The 17,732-nt window shown below is 43.0% G+C and overlaps 1 protein-coding gene across 1 annotated transcript in view; it reads left to right on the top strand.

Moving 5' to 3' along the window:
• The window catches only part of LOC137619506 (GDP-Man:Man(3)GlcNAc(2)-PP-Dol alpha-1,2-mannosyltransferase-like), a 68,834-nt gene that overhangs the window by 50,223 nt on the left and 879 nt on the right, over positions 1-17,732 (top strand). Inside the window, exons 2-4 of the mRNA XM_068349598.1 lie at positions 3,137-3,315; positions 16,810-16,934; positions 17,114-17,732. The exon at positions 17,114-17,732 is cut by the window's right edge and continues 879 nt beyond it. Of these exons, the coding sequence (XP_068205699.1) occupies positions 3,145-3,315; positions 16,810-16,934; positions 17,114-17,732 (915 nt within the window). The 5' untranslated portion in view covers positions 3,137-3,144. The remainder of the gene's footprint in view (positions 1-3,136; positions 3,316-16,809; positions 16,935-17,113) is intronic.

Here is a 17,732-nt window from a genome sequence, read left to right as displayed (position 1 = left end):
AGACTCCACCTCCGCCCCCTTCAGTATCATCTGGCTGCTCACTGGATAAAGGACATGACGCTAGAGACGGTCTCAGTTCCTGTTTCCGAAGAGATGAGGTCTACTCTAACGTGGTGGAAGAACAGCATTCTTCTCAAGGAAGGTCTTTCGTTAGCTGTTCAGACCCCCGACCACCGTCTCTTCTCGGACGCATCAGACTCGGGCTGGGGTGCGACATTGGACGGACAGGAATGCTCGGGAACATGGAATCAGGAGCAAAGGACACTTCACATCAATTGCAAGGAGTTGTTGGCGGTTCATCTGGCCTTAATAAACTTCAAGTCCCTCTAGCTAAACAAGGTGGTGGAGGTGAACTCCGACAACACCACAGCCTTGGCTTACATCTCCAAGCAGGGGGGAACTCATTCGAGGAAGTTGTTCGAGATCGCAAGGGACCTCCTCATTTGGTCAAAAGATCGAAGGCTCACGCTGGTAACGAGGTTCATTCAGGGCGATATGAATGTCATGGCAGATCGCCTCAGCCGGAAGGGTCAGGTCATCCCCACAGAGTGGACCCTTCACAAGAATGTTTGCAGCAGACTTTGGACCCTGTGGGGTCAGCCAACCATAGATCTGTTCGCTACCTCGATGACCAAGAGGCTCCCATTGTATTGTTCTCCGATTCCAGACCCAGCAGCAGTTCACGTGGATGCTTTTCTGCTGGATTGGTCCCATCTCGACCTGTATGCATTCCCGCCGTTCAAGATTGTCAACAGGGTACTTCAGAAATTCGCCTCTCACGAAGGGACACGGCTGACGTTGGTTGCTCCCCTCTGGCCCGCGAGAGAATGGTTCACAGAGGTACTGCAATGGCTGGTCGACGTTCCCAGGACTCTCCCTCTAAGAGTGGACCTTCTGCGTCAACCTCACGTAAAGAAGGTACACCCAAACCTCCACGCTCTTCGTCTGACTGCCTTCAGACTATCGAAAGACTCTCAAGAGCTAGAGGCTTTTCAAAGGAGGCAGGAAGAGCGATTGCCAGAGCAAGGAGGACATCCACTCTCAGAGTCTATCAATCCAAATGGGAAGTCTTCCGAAGCTGGTGCAAGGCCAATGCAGTTTCCTCAACCAGTACCACTGTAACCCAGATTGCTGACTTCCTGTTACATCTAAGGAACGTTAGATCCCTATCAGCTCCTACGATCAAGGGTTACAGAAGTATGTTGGCAGCGGTTTTCCGCCACAGAGGCTTGGATCTTTCCACCAACAAAGATCTACAGGACCTCCTTAGGTCTTTTGAGACCTCAAAGGAACGTCGGTTGTCCACTCCAGGCTGGAATCTAGACGTGGTCCTAAGGTTCCTGATGTCATCTAGATTTGAACCGCTCCAATCAGCCTCTTTTAAGGACCTCACATTAAAAACTCTTTTCCTCGTATGCCTAGCAACAGCTAAAAGAGTAAGTGAGATCCACGCCTTCAGCAGGAACATAGGTTTCACATCGGAAACGGCTACATGTTCCTTGCAGCTCGGTTTTTTGGCTAAAAACGAGCTTCCTTCACGTCCTTGGCCTAAATCGTTCAAGATCCCTAGCCTGTCCAACTTGGTGGGTAACGAACTGGAGAGAGTACTTTGCCCAGTCAGAGCTCTTAGGTACTATCTAAAAAGGTCAAAACCCTTACGAGGACAATCAGAAGCCTTATGGTGTGCTGTTAAGAAGCCTTCGCTACCAATGTCTAAGAACGCAGTTTCTTACTACATCAGGCTTCTGATTAGAGAAGCTCATTCTCATATGAAGGAAGAAGACCTTGCTTTGCTGAAGGTAAGGACACATGAAGTGAGAGCTGTGGCTACTTCAGTGGCCTTCAAACAGAACCGTTCTCTGCAGAGTGTTATGGATGCAACCTATTGGAGAAGCAAGTCAGTGTTCGCATCATTCTATCTCAAAGATGTCCAGTCTCTTTACGAGAACTGCTACACCCTGGGACCATTCGTAGCAGCGAGTGCAGTAGTAGGTGAGGGCTCAGCCACTACATTCCCATAATCCCATAACCTTTTTAACCTTTCTCTTGAATACTTTTTATTGTTGTTTTTGGGTTGTACGGTCGGCTAAGAAGCCTTCCGCATCCTGGTTGATTTGGCGGGTGGTCAATTCTTTCTTGAGAAGCGCCTAGGTTAGAGGTTGTGATGAGGTCCTTTAGTATGGGTTGCAGCCCTTTATACTTCAGCACCTAAGAGTCGTTCAGCATCCTAAGAGGACCGCTACGCTCAGTAAGGAAGACGTACTTAATAAAGGCAGAGTAATGGTTCAAGTCGACTTCCTTACCAGGTACTTATTTATTTTATATTGTTATTTTGAATAACTAATAAAATGAAATACGGGATACTTAGCTTCTTTGTTAACATGTATGCTGGTCTCCACCCACCACCCTGGGTGTGAATCAGCTACATGATCATCGGGTAAGATTAATATTGAAAAATGTTATTTTCATTAGTAAAATAAATTTTTGAATATACTTACCCGATGATCATGATTGAAAGGACCCGCCCTTCCTCCCCATAGAGAACCAGTGGACCGAGGAGAAAATTGAGGTCTTGTTGACAAGAAGTACTTGAGTACCTGACCACAGATGGCGCTGTTGTGTACACCCCCACCTGGATAGCGATCGCTGGCGTATCCCGACCTTAGATTTCTGTCGGGCAACGGAGTTGACAGCTACATGATCATCGGGTAAGTATATTCAAAAATTTATTTTACTAATGAAAATAACATATTATTTCCAAATTTGTCCTATTTTCTATCTATACAAACCTGGAGCTCTTTACGCATACTGGACCCGCCATCACCTTCCCCCATAAGTCCTACCACAATTGCAAATTGACGTTCAGTTACTAGTGCTGGTGTGAGCGGGGTGGTTGGTCTACCCCCGCTACCCCTCCACTTATTAGTAGATGGTGGTTACACCTCGTGTAAAAGTCTTACAGCTAGTTTCATTTGTCGCCGAAATATATCACCACTGTAGAGCTTCAAATTTGTATAGTTAGGTAAAATACAAATTATTTCCAAATTTTTCATATGTAAAAATGTGTGATTTTGTATTCTTTCCATACAGCAGAAAACTGGTTAGAAAGTGGCTGATTTTTCTCATTTGCTTTCAGATTTCACTATGACCAATATCATAACAAACTTTTTGGAGTCTATAGTTGAATTAGTGAACCTGACTTCACAGATGATGTCTCTTGCGCTAAGAGTTTGGTCCCTGGGGATCACAATTATTCTCCAACTCTTGGTAGTGCTCGCTGGGTGTTTGTGTATTTGCTGGTTTCTCATTAAGCTGGTAGGTATTGACTTTGTTTTTAAAAGTTTAATGTACAGTATAGCCATAAATTCATACAATATCTAATTATTATTTGTTCCTATATGAATACAAACCTTCATCAAAATTGAGTTATGATTAGACCGTATTGAAGCCCTTTCGTAACGGCCAATCATTGTAACTCATGACCGTCATAACCCAAGGACATCCTAGTTTCACTAAATTTTTTACTTATTACATTCAGTCAAACCCTACGGTGGCAACTAAGATTGGCTGTGCAGTAAATAATATAGTCTTTTTCGTCATCTACTGCACAGCTGATTCATTGTTATCGACATCAGCCAGGTTTCATTGGAGAGCATATCTTGGGTGAGTACCCCGTACAGAATTAGATAAGATTATTCAGGAACAAGAATAAGATTAGGAATGTATGCAGCATAATTTTTTTTAGATAAAATAGTTTCAGAGAAATGTTCCATGTCTCACAATGTAATAAAAGAGGTTGTATAAAAAAACCCTGCTTTGTCCTACACTCTTACCGCCGTTGCCAAGGACTGTACTTCTCCCCCTCATTGATCATTCTTCGGGGGCGAAGCAAAGTCTGAGGCAAGTCTCATCTGCGGGTGATCACCTCTCTCGTTCGCAAGAGACCACCCATAGAGACACCTCTTCAGAGGCCTGCCAGAGACCAAGCTTGCTGATCAGCCCTCCCCTGCAGAGGCTCGCCCTCGCTGGCAACGATCTCGCAGAGTTCATGGCACTTGTCGCCTCAGATGTTCTCCTTTGCCTTCGGCAAAGAGACGGCTGTTTGGCTCTTCTCCATCTGCTGCATAATGATTCCCTTTGTAGGATTTGCTGTCACCGAGAAACCGTCAGCCTGACGACTCACCAGTCTGGCCGTTTGCCATCTGGTTCCTGATCTTTGCCTGGTTCAACGGACTCATCTTGACTCGTTGTTCGCCAGCCTTGTGGCGTTCGTCAGTCCAGCACTCCTCGCCAACTGCTCACCAATGAACTGCTGTTTGCGGTTCTCCAGCTGGTTCTGTCACCTAGTTCCTCATCTCTCACCATTCACAAATTTCTCACCTCTCTTAAAAGGCTCATTGTTCACCTAAGGTTCACCATTCCCCTATGGTTCGCCAATTCGTCATTCTCCGACGTCTTGCCGTTTGCCTGCTCACTATCAATCTTCAACTGCTCACCAGTCTCTGTCGACTTGTCGTTCACCAGTGACTCGCCGATCTCCTAGGAGATCGTAAGCCAAACAACAGCAGCCCCTTGCTGCTCGCCGTTCGCCAACGTGCTGATCCCTTAAACAATCATGAGGTGTCCAACATTCTCCATCGGCAGCTCGTCACACTCCGGTGACTCGCGATTGCTCACCACAACAATCGCTGGGACCTCAACTATCCCTTGACCATCGTCACCGCTCGCCAGAATGGCGCTGTTCTAAGGAACATTGTCGTTCTCAGGAAGAGATATCTCATAAGCCTTCTCCTTCGCAAGCCTTGATGTGTTCTCCGGAGCACAGATGTTTGCCTCCTTGCCGTGCGCCCTCTCCTCATTCTCTTCCTAGCAAACGCAGCTTATTGCGTTCACCGGAGAGAACAAAGAGACATGAACGTCCACCAACGATCTTCTCTTTGGGAAGATAAAACGTTCAGGGTTCCTAGGGAACTATCATCACGTCCAGTCCCTTTTCCTCGTAAGGAAACTACAGAACTACAGCCTCCCACTAGGTTTACGTCATTCTCAGGCAAGGCTTCCTTGCAGAAACCCTCTTCGACTATACCTTCAGGGGATCTTTCAGCCAGTGCCGCAATAGGTCAGGAACCATGGTTTGGAGTCCTGGTGAGGGCCGTCTCTTAAGCTTTTGCAGCAGGAATTCCCCCTCTCCGTCCTTTGGAGACTCCCAGGATTCCCCTGGAGTAGTCTTCCTCGCCTCCAGCAGATCCCAGGCGAAAATCCACTGTTTCTTTCTCTCCCCTTAATAGGAAAAGAGGAGTTTCTGAGAAGGTAGTCTCACCAAGAGTCAAAGTGACTCCAGTTAAGATTTCCAAGTGGAAGCTGAGTATCATCGTACCTACATCTCCTTGGCTGATTTTTCAACATCCAGCAACTTCACAAGAGGTTCCACATAGGGAAGAGTCTCTTGCGAGCTCCTTCTGCCTCTCCCCCATTGAGGGGGTTCCTCTAGAACATAGACAAGCTTTTAAGCCTGTGGACCCGACTGTCTCTCCTCCTATGGGTGAACAATGCATGGGGATGCCTATAAAGGCTTCCTTTATGGAAACCTTTCTCCGAGGAAAGAAGCCAAGTACTCAAAAACACTACCAAAATCCTCTATAAGGATTGCGAGACCTTCAGAGGCTCTTAGGAAGTTATCACTATTCCCTCATCACTCCAACAATGACCACTACCTACCCTGAGATGATGTCTCATGGGTGGAAGACTCCGAATTGGCTGTTAGTAGGTTTTGGCCTGCATGAGGGCCATCAGTGGGTTATCAGACCCAGGAGGGCAAAGACACGGTCTTAGACCGTGTCTAGGGCTCTCAAAAGCCCCCCAAGACCAGTGCAGCCCTGCTCTGATCTCAGGGGCTGAAGAGTGCCCAGCAAAAGTTGTTTGCTCAGAGGGGAGAGGATGAAATTTTTTATATGTGCCCAGAAGAAATATGAAAGGTTCACAAGATTCCCAGAACAGAAACACTGTGATTATTTTCACTTTGAAGACCAAGATGTACCCTCTCGTGTATACTTAAAAAAATGAGAGAATACCAGTTTGCCTTTAGTACAGTAAACAAAAACTATTGCAGTGCTACAATTGTTTCAAATTTGGGATGCATCTAGGGTATGTTAAATTGTAAAGATCTGTGAGAATTCTTCTGATCTTGAGCATAGAACCTGCACTTCTGTTGCAAGGTGCACTAATTGTAGCCAGTATCACAAGCCAACCAGTTAGAAATTTCCTCAATGTCAAATAGGAGAAACAGTTATTAATAAGTCAGATGCAGAACATATTAGTGTGGGATATGCTAGGCAACTTCCAAGTAAGATAAAAAGCTATACCAAAACTTTAAAATCTAAGGATGCAGGACATCCAGAGAGAACTGTAATACCAGCTAGAGACCAAGTAATGAAAAGCCTCTGCTTCCTAAATCACCTTATAGGGCTAATACCATGTTTGATGATTTAGAATCGGTGTATATTATTAAAAAGGCACCACCTCTTTCCTCTGAATCTACCACACCTCGGATGAACAGCCCAAGGCTTTCATCTTGGGGAACATCATTGCCGGATTTAGGGGAAGTATCTTAAGCAGAGAGCTATTGGATGCACCTGTCATTATGGAGGTACAAAAGCAACATAGCTCTCGATCTTTTAATAGAAAAACAGGGAGTCCGTCCCTCTCCCCTCTGTGAAATGGAAAAATACCTATTGCAAATAGGCATGAAGTTCTGTCTAAAAAAAATAAGCCTTCAAAAAATTTAAACATATCAAAGAATAACGTCGAGGTTCATCATCCCCCTCGACAAATAAACAAGAAGGCTGTTGAGAAAAATACCAAACCAGGCTTAGCAAGATCTATTTTTATGAAGAGAGTATCAGACACTCCCATCAATTCCAAAAATTCTGATAGGATGACTTCTAAGGAATCTTCCAAAATGTAAACTTTATTTTCTCCTCAATATTACTGTGGAGTTGTCAAGGTCTGAGAGCTAAATATGAAGACCTGAAGCTCCTATTATATGATCACTCACCTGTACTATAATTGCATGTTTACAAAAGATAATATTAGATGGTTTTACTCCATGCCCTAGATAATACTGAACATTATTGTTCCGACACTAATACAAACCCTTTCGCTCTTTATTAGGGAATATACTTTTGGTGAAGCTGGAAGACTAGCCATAAGACTTTTATTATTATTATTATTATTATTATTACTATCCAAGCTACAACCCTAGTTGAAAAAGCAAGATGCTACAAGCCCAGGGGCTCCAACAGGGAAAAATAGCCCAGTGAGGAAAGGAAATAAGGAAATAAATAAATGAAGAGAACAAATTAACAATAAATCATTCTAAAACAAGTAACAACGTCAAAACAGACATGTCATATATAAACTATTAACAACATCAAAAACAAATATGTCATAAATAAACTATAAAAAGACTCATGTCCGCCTGGTCAACAAAAAAGCATTTGCTCCAACTTTGAACTTTTGAAGTTCTACTGATTCAACCACCCGATTAGGAAGATCATTCCACAACTTGGTCACAGCTGGAATAAAACTTCTAGAGTACTGCGTAGTATTGAGCCTCGTGATGGAGAAGGCCTGGCTATTAGAATTAACTGCCTGCCTAGTATTACGAACAGGATAGACTTGTCCAGGGAGATCTGAATGTAAAGGATGGTCAGAGTTATGAAAAATCTTATGCAACATGCATAATGAACTAATTGAACGACGGTGCCAGAGATTAATATCTAGATCAGGAATAAGAAATTTAATCGACCGTAAGTTTCTGTCCAACAAATTAAGATGAGAATCAGCAGCTGAAGACCAGACAGGAGAACAATACTCAAAACAAGGTAGAATGAAAGAATTAAAACACTTCTTCAGAATAGATTGATCACCGAAAATCTTGAAAGACTTTCTCAATAAGCCTATTTTTTGTGCAATTGAAGAAGACACAGACCTTATATGTTTCTCAAAAGTAAATTTACTGTCGAGAATCACACCTAAAATTTTGAAAGAGTCATACATATTCAAAGAAACATTATCAATACTGAGATCCGGATGTTGAGGAGCCACCGTCCTTGACCTACTTACAATCATACTTTGAGTTTTGTTAGGATTCAACTTCATACCCCATAATTTGCACCATGCACTAATTCTAGCTAAATCTCTATTAAGGGATTCACCAACCCTAGATCTACATTCAGGGGATGGAATTGATGCAAAGAGAGTAGCATCATCTGCATATGCAACAAGCTTGTTTTCAAGGCCAAACCACATGTCATGTGTATATAGTATGAAAAGTAATGGGCCAAGAACACTACCCTGTGGAACACCGGATATCACATTCCTATAATCACTATGGTGCCCATCAACAACAACTCTTTGAGATCTATTACTTAAAAAATCAATAATAATGCTAAGAAACGACCCACCCACTCCCAACTGTTTCAGTTTGAAAACAAGGGCCTCATGATTAACACGGTCAAAGGCAGCACTAAAATCAAGGCCAATCATACGAACTTCCCGACCACAATCAAGGGATTTCTGTACAGCATTGGAGATTGTAAGAAGGGCATCACATGCTCCAAGGCCTTTACGAAAACCAAATTGCAAACTAGGGAGTAGATGATTACCTTCAGCAAACCTGTTAAGACGTTTTGCCAGAAGACGTTCAAAAACTTTAGATAATATGGGAGTTATGGAAATTGGGCGGTAATCAGTGGGACTTGAGCTACCACAAACACATTTACATAGAGGAGTAACATTACCAATTCTCCAACTAGTGCTAAAAGCTCCTCTTCTTGCTAACTTGCGCAAAATAACAGATAACTTTGGAGCTAAGAAATCTGCTGTCTTTATAAAAAGAAAGGAAAAATACCATTTGGGTCTACACCTCCATAGGCATCAAGGTCCATCAACAGAGCTTTAATCTCACGAGATCGAAAAGCTAAACTAGTTAGTTTAGCCTCAGGAAAACAGGAATGAGGAAGTTCAAGTTTTTCATTACTCTGTTTACTGTCAAAAACATCAGCCAAAAGGGTTGCCTTTTCCTTTGGACAGTGAGTGACTGAGCCATCTGGTTTGAGTAAAGGAGGAACTGTTGCATCTACACCAAAGAGTGCAGATTTAAGGGTAGACCACCATTTATGTTCCTGAGTTGTACCAGAAAGTGTTTCTTTTATGGTTAAATTGTACTCCTTTTCAGTTGAGGCATAAACTCTCTGAGCAAAAGCTCGAAGCTGAGTATAGTTGCTCCAGGTCAAATCTGATCTGTTACCCTTCCAAAGATGATAGGCCTCCTGTTTCTCCAAATAAGCACGTCTACAATCATCATTGAACCACGGTTTGTCCTTCACTCGGTACCTTAGCACACGAGAAGGGATACGCCTATCAATTATGTTGACGAGATTCTCATTCAAAGGGACAACAGGATCTGCACTATCATATAATTGTGACCAATTCAAGCACAAAAGATCATGCAAAATCCCATTCCAGTCTGCTTGGGATTTCATATAAATTTTACAAGAATATGATATATCAGGGACAGGCTGCTCAGTCTTCACTAATAATGAAATCAAGGCATGATCAGATGTCTCGACTGGAGAACCAACCTTACTAGTTATAATGCCAGGGGAGTCAGTGTATACGAGGTCCAAGCAATTACCAGACCTGTGAGTAGCTTCATTTATGATTTGCTCACAGCCTGATTCAGAGGCAGTCTAAAGCTCTTAAGCCATGGCGATCGGTAGGAGAGATAGAACTTAGCCACTCCCTATGGTGAGCATTAAAATCACCAACAAAGACAAAAGAAGCCTTTCTATCATCTTCTTGTATCTTAGCCATAATGGTAAGAAGACAATCGAAGATAGAATCATCTATGTCTGGATTCCGGTAGATCGAACACAAATAAAAGTTGTTATGCCTGCCACAAACTTTTATTACCTGAATCTCATGACATCCACATTGATAGCAGGACTTATGAGAAGCAGGGTACTCGGTCCTAATATACACCGCCATTCCCCTGGCCCTAGGGATGGCATCACGTTTCAACATTATTGGCTTCTTAAAACCAGTTATAAGGAGCTCAGATGAGTGCCTCATATTAGAAACCAAAGTTTTTGAGCACAAAAGAATATCATACTGTCTGGACGCAACTGTAAGGTCTTGGATATTTGCATGAAGACCACGAATATTGCAATACAGAAGACGACATTGACGAAATCTAGGACGTACTGGTCCCGGATTTCGCTCAATGTCTCCAGACAGCATAAGAATTAATAGAAATAAAAAAGAGACATCATACTTAAAAACTAGATTAACAAGAATTATAACAAAAACAATACGTACAGAATTATAAACAAAGTGATTGATGATACCCATAGACTATAGTAAAAAGTCGGAAAAACTGGTCAACATGGAGGAGCCGATACACCATGCAAGGCTAAATACCCTCCAGGATAGCCACTTCAACTGAAGGGAGGACAGTAAGGATTGTTTTGAGAAGAAAAATAATCAGAAAAAGGAAAAGACAACCTCTTGATAAACCACCAGGCATCCATGGCCCTTCTATTAAGCCTGCCCAACACACCATTTCAAAAAAACAAGAGGAAGGAAAAAAAAATAAGATAGAATAGTGTGCCTGAGTGTACCCTCAAGCAAGAGAACTCCAACCCAAGACAGTGGAAGACCATGGTACAGAGGCTATGGCACTACCCAGGACTAGAGAACAGTGGTTTAATTTTTGGAGTGTCCTTCTCCTAGAAGAGCTGCTTACCACAGCTAAAGAGTCTCTTCTACCCTTACCAAGAGGAAAGTACACTGAACAAATTGCAGTACAGTAATTAACCCCTTGGGTGAAGAAGTGTTAAGTATCTCAATGTTGTCAGGTGTATGAGGAAAGACGAGAATATGTAAAGAATAGGCCAAACTATTCTGGGTAAGTGTAGGCAAAGAAAAAATAAGCCGTGACCAGAGAGAGGGATCCAATGCATTAATGTCTGGCCAGTCACAGGATCCAATACCTCTCTAGTGGTAGTATCTCAACTACCCCACCACTAGTTAGCGTGGGAGGTAGTGGGATAGTATAGGCTAAACACACATTTATTGTCTTGTCACTTTTTCTTTTGACTTGGCCCTCTCTACCACTCAACCTTTTGACTGGCCTTTGACTAATTTGTTCTTTTAGATTTGTTTCTTTATATTTACAGATGTGAGTGTTGCTGTTCAGAGTCAGTGTGCATGAAGTGAAAGAAGGCTGCGTTTCCTTCGGAGTTGTCCTCGAGGACGAGAAAACTTCTTCTTCTCTCCGTTCTACCCTTAGGATGGAGTACTCCGCCCCTTCCCTTAACAAAGAAGCTCTCCCCTCCTCCTCAGGGAGTTTCTCTCCTTTGATGCGCCTTTATTGTTCTCCAAGAAGGCCGCTTGCGTCCAACCCAGAGCTTGACCTCGGCAGAGGGAATGTGAATGTGAAGTCTAAAGTTTGTTCTTGCTATTCACGGTGGACACCTTTCCTGTATGCGGGTTCAGTTCTCCTCGAAGTGATTCCTTCAGCACCTACAACGCCGCACTCCCTCATTTTGATATGTCAGCCTGCAGAGGGATTGCAAAGATGGAAGATTGTTCCTGTGCCTCACCTTACTTGTTCGCTGGTTAGGTCTTCTCCTGAGTGGTCTCTTCAACGGTGACTACACTGCAAATCCGTCATTCTGAGTAAGCTCAACCGGCAGAGGAGATGTGAAGTGTGAAGTTTGTTCTGGCTACTCAAAGGGGACACCTTTCCCGTACGCGGGTTCACCCTTCTCTGGATTCATCCCTTCAGTGCTGATGACACTGCCCTCCCTCATCATTATGAGATGCCAGCCTGTAGAGGAAGTGCAAAGGGCAGAGGCTGGTTCCTGTTCCTTGCAGGTTACACCTTTACCGTTTGTGGGTTAAGTCTTCTCCTGAGTTGTTTCTTCAGCACCCACTACACCAAACACCCTCATTCTGAGATGTCTCAGCCAGCAAAGGGAGTCCAAAGAGTGTAAGCATGTTCCTGCTCCGCTCAAGGGACATCTTCTCTGTTCGTAGGGTAGGTCTTCTCCTGTTGGTCTCTTCAGTACCACCAACGATGCACCCACTCGTTCTGAGAAGTCTCATTCGATGGAGGGGGTTACAGGGCGGCAATCTTTGACCTTTCTTGTCCGATCAGCAGTGATGAGCGATGCATCTGTGAGGGCAACTTGTGCTCCAGGTAATTCCAGTAGGATGACAATCTTTGCGAGACAATCACAAGGAGCTCTGAGCTTGCTACCTACAACTTTCACTGAGAGAGGACAATAGACTCATGCGCTAGCTCGCTCGCGCTATTTCTTCAAGTGCTATTGCTACAATGAACTCTTTATCGAGTCCTCTAGAGAGTCTCCTCATCTAGGCGACGCATGTGCTAGACACTTTGTTCAGGGCAAGAGCGAGTGCTACTTCATCAATGCGAGTATGTGCTACCTCGGTAGCGCTTGCAAAGGATACACTCGCTAGACTTCTATTCAGAGTAGGAGCGAATGCTACCTTGTCAACACTATTACATGCTACCTTGGTAGTCTACAGGTGTGTGCGTGACTTCGGTGGTGCACAGGTGTGCATTACTTTGCAGTGCGCACAGAACTTTAATCTGTGATTATTACTATTTGCGCTACTTCGGTAGCATTCACAATTTCTCCACGACATACAACTAAGGGAGTTCAGCTCACACTCTTTTCTGTGAACTTATCCCATCGTTCGCCAACGGTAGGAGGTGTGCTGCACACTCATCAACCTTCGCGCTTCATACCTCACTTGCCACATCAACGTGTTGGATAGCCCGTGCATTCGGGTGCAGAAGCCTCTACATCGACGGCCCTCATCTCGTCAGCTCTAGCGAACGTATGTTTCCGACCTTTTCTGTTGCGGCTTCTACTACTACCGCTCCTTGTGAATTAATGTATCTGGGACGTTGGCGATCAGTTGCCTCTTTATCTCCCTCTCTCTAACCATTTAGGTCACTTGTTTTGGTATTTTGTTACCTACAAGAGTACTGTACATCTTTTAAATGGTAGACTAGAACCTTGCGAGTGGCACATGCAATTTTGCCTATAGTACGCAGTTTGCAGCGCTCGCTGAATGCCATCAACTTGAGCTTGGCTTGTTGACAGTTAGCAGAGTTTGTTTGCGTTGAGGTCAACCTCTGGGTGTTGGACAACTTTCCCCTCCAAGGAAGAGTTGCCCTTCACCTTAGACAGACAATTTTCCCGCTTGCTGGGAGAATCAGCGACATCTTACTATGGAGACCTTCTTCTTATTCTTCGGATCTCACCTGGAAGGTAGATACATAGTCTTACCCAACTACTGTTACAGATAAGAAGGTTTTCCTTCGAGGTCTTTATCTCATACTTCGTGTTTAGAGAACTTGTCTCACTCCATCATGTCCTCTTGGAACAACGGTCTCATTAACCATAACCCTTCTGGGTTTTTCGCTTTTATTCTGTATGGACTAGGGGATGGAATTGACATTCCTTCGTTTACAAACGATGGCAACACGGATTCTAGAGATCTCTTCGCTTCGTTAATTATCTGCTCATTAATATTTTATTGTTCACAATGGACTCCAGTCCCATACTTGTGAGCTAGGCTTGGGTAGCCTAATCTCTTGTGTACCATTTTCATCATTGCACCTATTGTATATGTATAGCATAAATTGTGTACTGTATAACTAAATGTTTATAGGAGTGTAATAAAGTATTATAAGAGTGTGGGAATGGTTTGTAACTGTATGGGGATGGTTTATAAAAACTTAGAATGTCAGTAAATAGGTAAGGGTCCTGGAATGTAACCCTCATGGAAAGCAAGGGATGACTACATCAGTTCAGAATCATATTTTGAGTACTATCCACTATTCTACAGGTGTTCACCCAAGTGTTCACAGACAGTCTTGTCTCAAGCCCAAGAGAAGGACGGAGTATGTGGGGATGTTGACAGATACAGTACAGCAACAATAAGTCTTTCTGACCGATGGTCATATCAGCATACTCAGGGAGGTTGTGTAACCTCTTCTTGAAGTTGAATATTTGCTGGCATATCAGGGACATTTTCTATAACATCTTTAGTCGTTGGAGAAACTCGTCCCCCATGGGTACCTCCACCAGCGGTTGCTACAATGGTGTCTTAGGCATCACTGGTCAGCTGTCACCATTTCTCCCCACTCCTTAGTTTCGGTTAACTTAGCAGTGAGGTTAAATCTAAAGTAATGGTTAAATGATGAAAACCCCATCAAGGAAGTCTCGACTCCCCTCCTTTAGAGTCGCTACTGTTCACAGATTCACAGATGTATCTAATGAAGGACGGGGTATGCTTCTGAGGGCTGACATTGCCTAAGGGCTGTGGTTCAAGAAAGAGAAAAGTCTGCACTTCAACCTGTTAGAAATGCAAGCCATGCTTTTAGCCCAGCAAGCTTTCCAACAGAGTTTGATAGGGCTCTTGGTAGTATTGATGTGCATCACCACAACAGGAGTGGCCTATGTTAACAAGCAGGGTGGGACTGTTTCACATTACTTATGCGGCTTGGTTAAGGCAGACTCACATTTGGGCGTTCAACAACGCTGTGATGCTGTCTGCAAGATACATTCTAGGGAACAAGAATGTAATAGCTGATACGCTCAACTTCGGGGGTCAGGAAGAGTGGGCTCTTCTACAAGCTGTAGCAGAAAAGTTTTTGTCCTTTAGGGTTCTTCAGTGCTCGTCTTGTTCACAAACACATGAACAAGAAGCTTCCAGGATATTGTTCCACAGTACCAGATCAGGTAGCAGCGTTAGAGGACGTATTCCTACTTCCTTGTGATTACCTGGTTGCTTACACTTTTATGCCATTCTTTCTGTTTTGTTGGGTCATCTACAGAGTGATGACCTTGCTGACTCCCAAGTGGCCACAAACCGAATAGTTCACTGATCTAATGATGTTACTAGTCAAAGACAATGCAAGTAAAGGGCTATTGCTTAGCCTTGAACCAGGTTCTTAGATTGAGGGGCTGTAACATTTGTACTGTACTGTCCATGCTCATGAAGAGCTTTGAATAGTGTTTTCCTCCAAAGAAACTTTGACCTCCTGATTAGGACGTCACAAAGGTCCTTAGATCTAGAGAGCCTTGTACAGACCTCTTGAGGAAGTGCCAAATTATGATCTTACACTGAAGACTATTCTTGCTTTCCCTGGCATCAGCAAAGATAGTTATAGAGTTACATGGCATTTTGTTGGCCGTTGGTCATACCAAGGGATGGAAGATCTTGTTTTCTTCCGTCTTGCAATTCCAGGCAAATCAGAATACAGATCAAGGAGCTAGGTTCAAGAACTTCTCCATCTCCTCTCTTAAGGAAGCAAAGGACTTAGCACTTCAGACCTGAGCACCAGAGACTTTTTCTAAGCTCTGGGAAGGTTAAGAGACAGATTTGTTCTCCTTCTGGCTTCAGGAAAGCATCAGACCTTCCTACGCCTTGGATGAAGCATAAGAAGGCAGACCCTCGAGAGTGAGGGCACACGAAATCAGAAGTATCACTTCAGCCCTAGCCTTCAGGAAAAATTTATCCATGGCGTAGGTCATGAAGGCCGGAGTCTGGAAAAGCCAGGCAATCGTTACTGCCTGCTTCCTCTGGCAATATGCTCACATGTCCCTAGATACCTTTTCCTTGGGACATGTAGTAGCCAGTCAACAGGTGGTGTAGTGAACTCAGCTCCCTCACGGAACAAGTAGTATCTCGTCTTAGATAACAGTTGCGATGTAAGTCTAGAGTGAAAGGCAAGAATGACTGGTGATTCTTCCTTTCCTCTTCCCCTTTATTTGAGTAGAGTAAAAATATTGTACCACTACCTGTATGTTGATGGACTGGATGCCAGATGTAGGTAAGCTATGCAGTAGAATGACTTCTTTACAATTTAAATTGTATTTGAAATTTTTTGCCAATCCTCCAAGCAAGGCAGATGATGGACCTGTTGTATACACATAATATCATTAATAATTTATTGCCTATATGCTGGATAGCATATCGTGTAGATTCTTCATTGTCTTACACCATTTATGGTAATGGCCTACCCCAAACTCCTGTTGCATCTCCATGCACAGGAAATTAGAGGGGTTGATAGGAGTCATGACTTTTGCTTCTCCTTAGGACCGAAGTTTATTGACATTTCCTGGGTCAGTTTACCAAACCTGATTTTGGTGAAAGAAACCTCCTCCCTCATAAGGACGTCTCCTAATAAAGTGATTTGTATTTTCCTAACTCTAAAAACCTGAAACTTGGAAGTTACATGGCCCTCCTCACCCACTCAGCAAGCATCTAGGCCAGATGTCAAAGGGAAGGTTGCTCTACCTGTCAGGTTGGTTGGGTTTCCCCACCACTCGATAATCAATTATGTCTGCTTTATTAAAAGTCGTAATGGCTATACCAGCTTTGCTGAGTTCATTCTCCTCAACCGCCCCACAAAGGTCAAAGGTCAAAGTGATGGTAGTGCTACCTGTCTGGTGGTCAACCTGGCAGCCAGCTATGTTTGCCTTCTTGAAAGCTTAACAGGTGTTTCAGCTTTGCTGAAGTCATACAGTACTCCTATTTAAAGGTGTCAGGATTTTATGGTTAGGAATAATAAGAATTTAATCAATTTTATTCTTATGTTTTTTATTATAATATACTTTTACATCTGTATTAAGCTTAAATTCTATTGTAAATGGGGGCTTTGAAATTTAATTTTTTAATATACCACATCCAAACTTACAGGCGGTGCTTATGATACGCCGAGGTGAGAAAGGTTACAAACATGTTGCTTTTTTTCATCCCTATTGCAATGCTGGAGGTGGTGGTGAAAGAGTATTATGGTGTGCCATTAGAGCCATTCAAAGAAAGTAAGTATGATTTTTTTCTCTGATGAATATTGAATTATAAATGTTTAAAGAGTTTTGTTATGTCGGCGATGCTTTCTTGGAGAAAAATCCAATGATATTTTTATCTTTGATATTAATTGTTATTACATTATAAACTACATTAATTGTTTTATGGATTTTTTCCCCCCTTTCTCTATCAGGTATCCAAAAGTGAAATGTTATATATACACAGGCGATACAGATGCTACCCCCCAAGAAATTCTTCAAAAAGCACAACAGAGATTTAATATTACTCTGCCAAGACCAGTTGAGTTTATTTTTCTCAACTTTCGAACCCTTGTTGAAGCCAAACACTATCCTATGTTAACGTTACTTATGCAGAGTTTAGGGTCTCTGTTGCTAGGGGGAGAAGCTTTGTCAAAATTTCGGCCTGATATCTATTTTGATACCATGGGGTATGCATTCACTTATCCTCTGTTTCGTTATGTTGGAGGATGCACTGTGGGTTCATATACACATTATCCAACTATAAGCACAGACATGTTGGGCCGTGTAGCAAATAGGGTAGAAGCTCATAATAACAGTGGAGTGATTGCTCAGAATGTGGTCTTCAGTACATTAAAACTTGGTTATTATTATCTCTTCACTTTGCTGTACTCAATAGTGGGACAATCTGCTCATGTAGTTTTAGTTAATTCATCTTGGACACATGGGCATATTACAGCATTGTGGGGTCATTCTTCTACTCATATTGTGTACCCACCTTGTGACACTGAGAAGTTCAAGAGTTTGTCACTTATTTCTGATTCAGAAAAAAAT

Source organism: Palaemon carinicauda, chromosome 26 (assembly GCF_036898095.1).
Source record: "Palaemon carinicauda isolate YSFRI2023 chromosome 26, ASM3689809v2, whole genome shotgun sequence".
NCBI lineage: Eukaryota > Metazoa > Arthropoda > Malacostraca > Decapoda > Palaemonidae > Palaemon > Palaemon carinicauda.
Note: the sequence above shows the minus strand (reverse complement) of the source record. Positions and strands in the feature narration are given on the sequence as shown.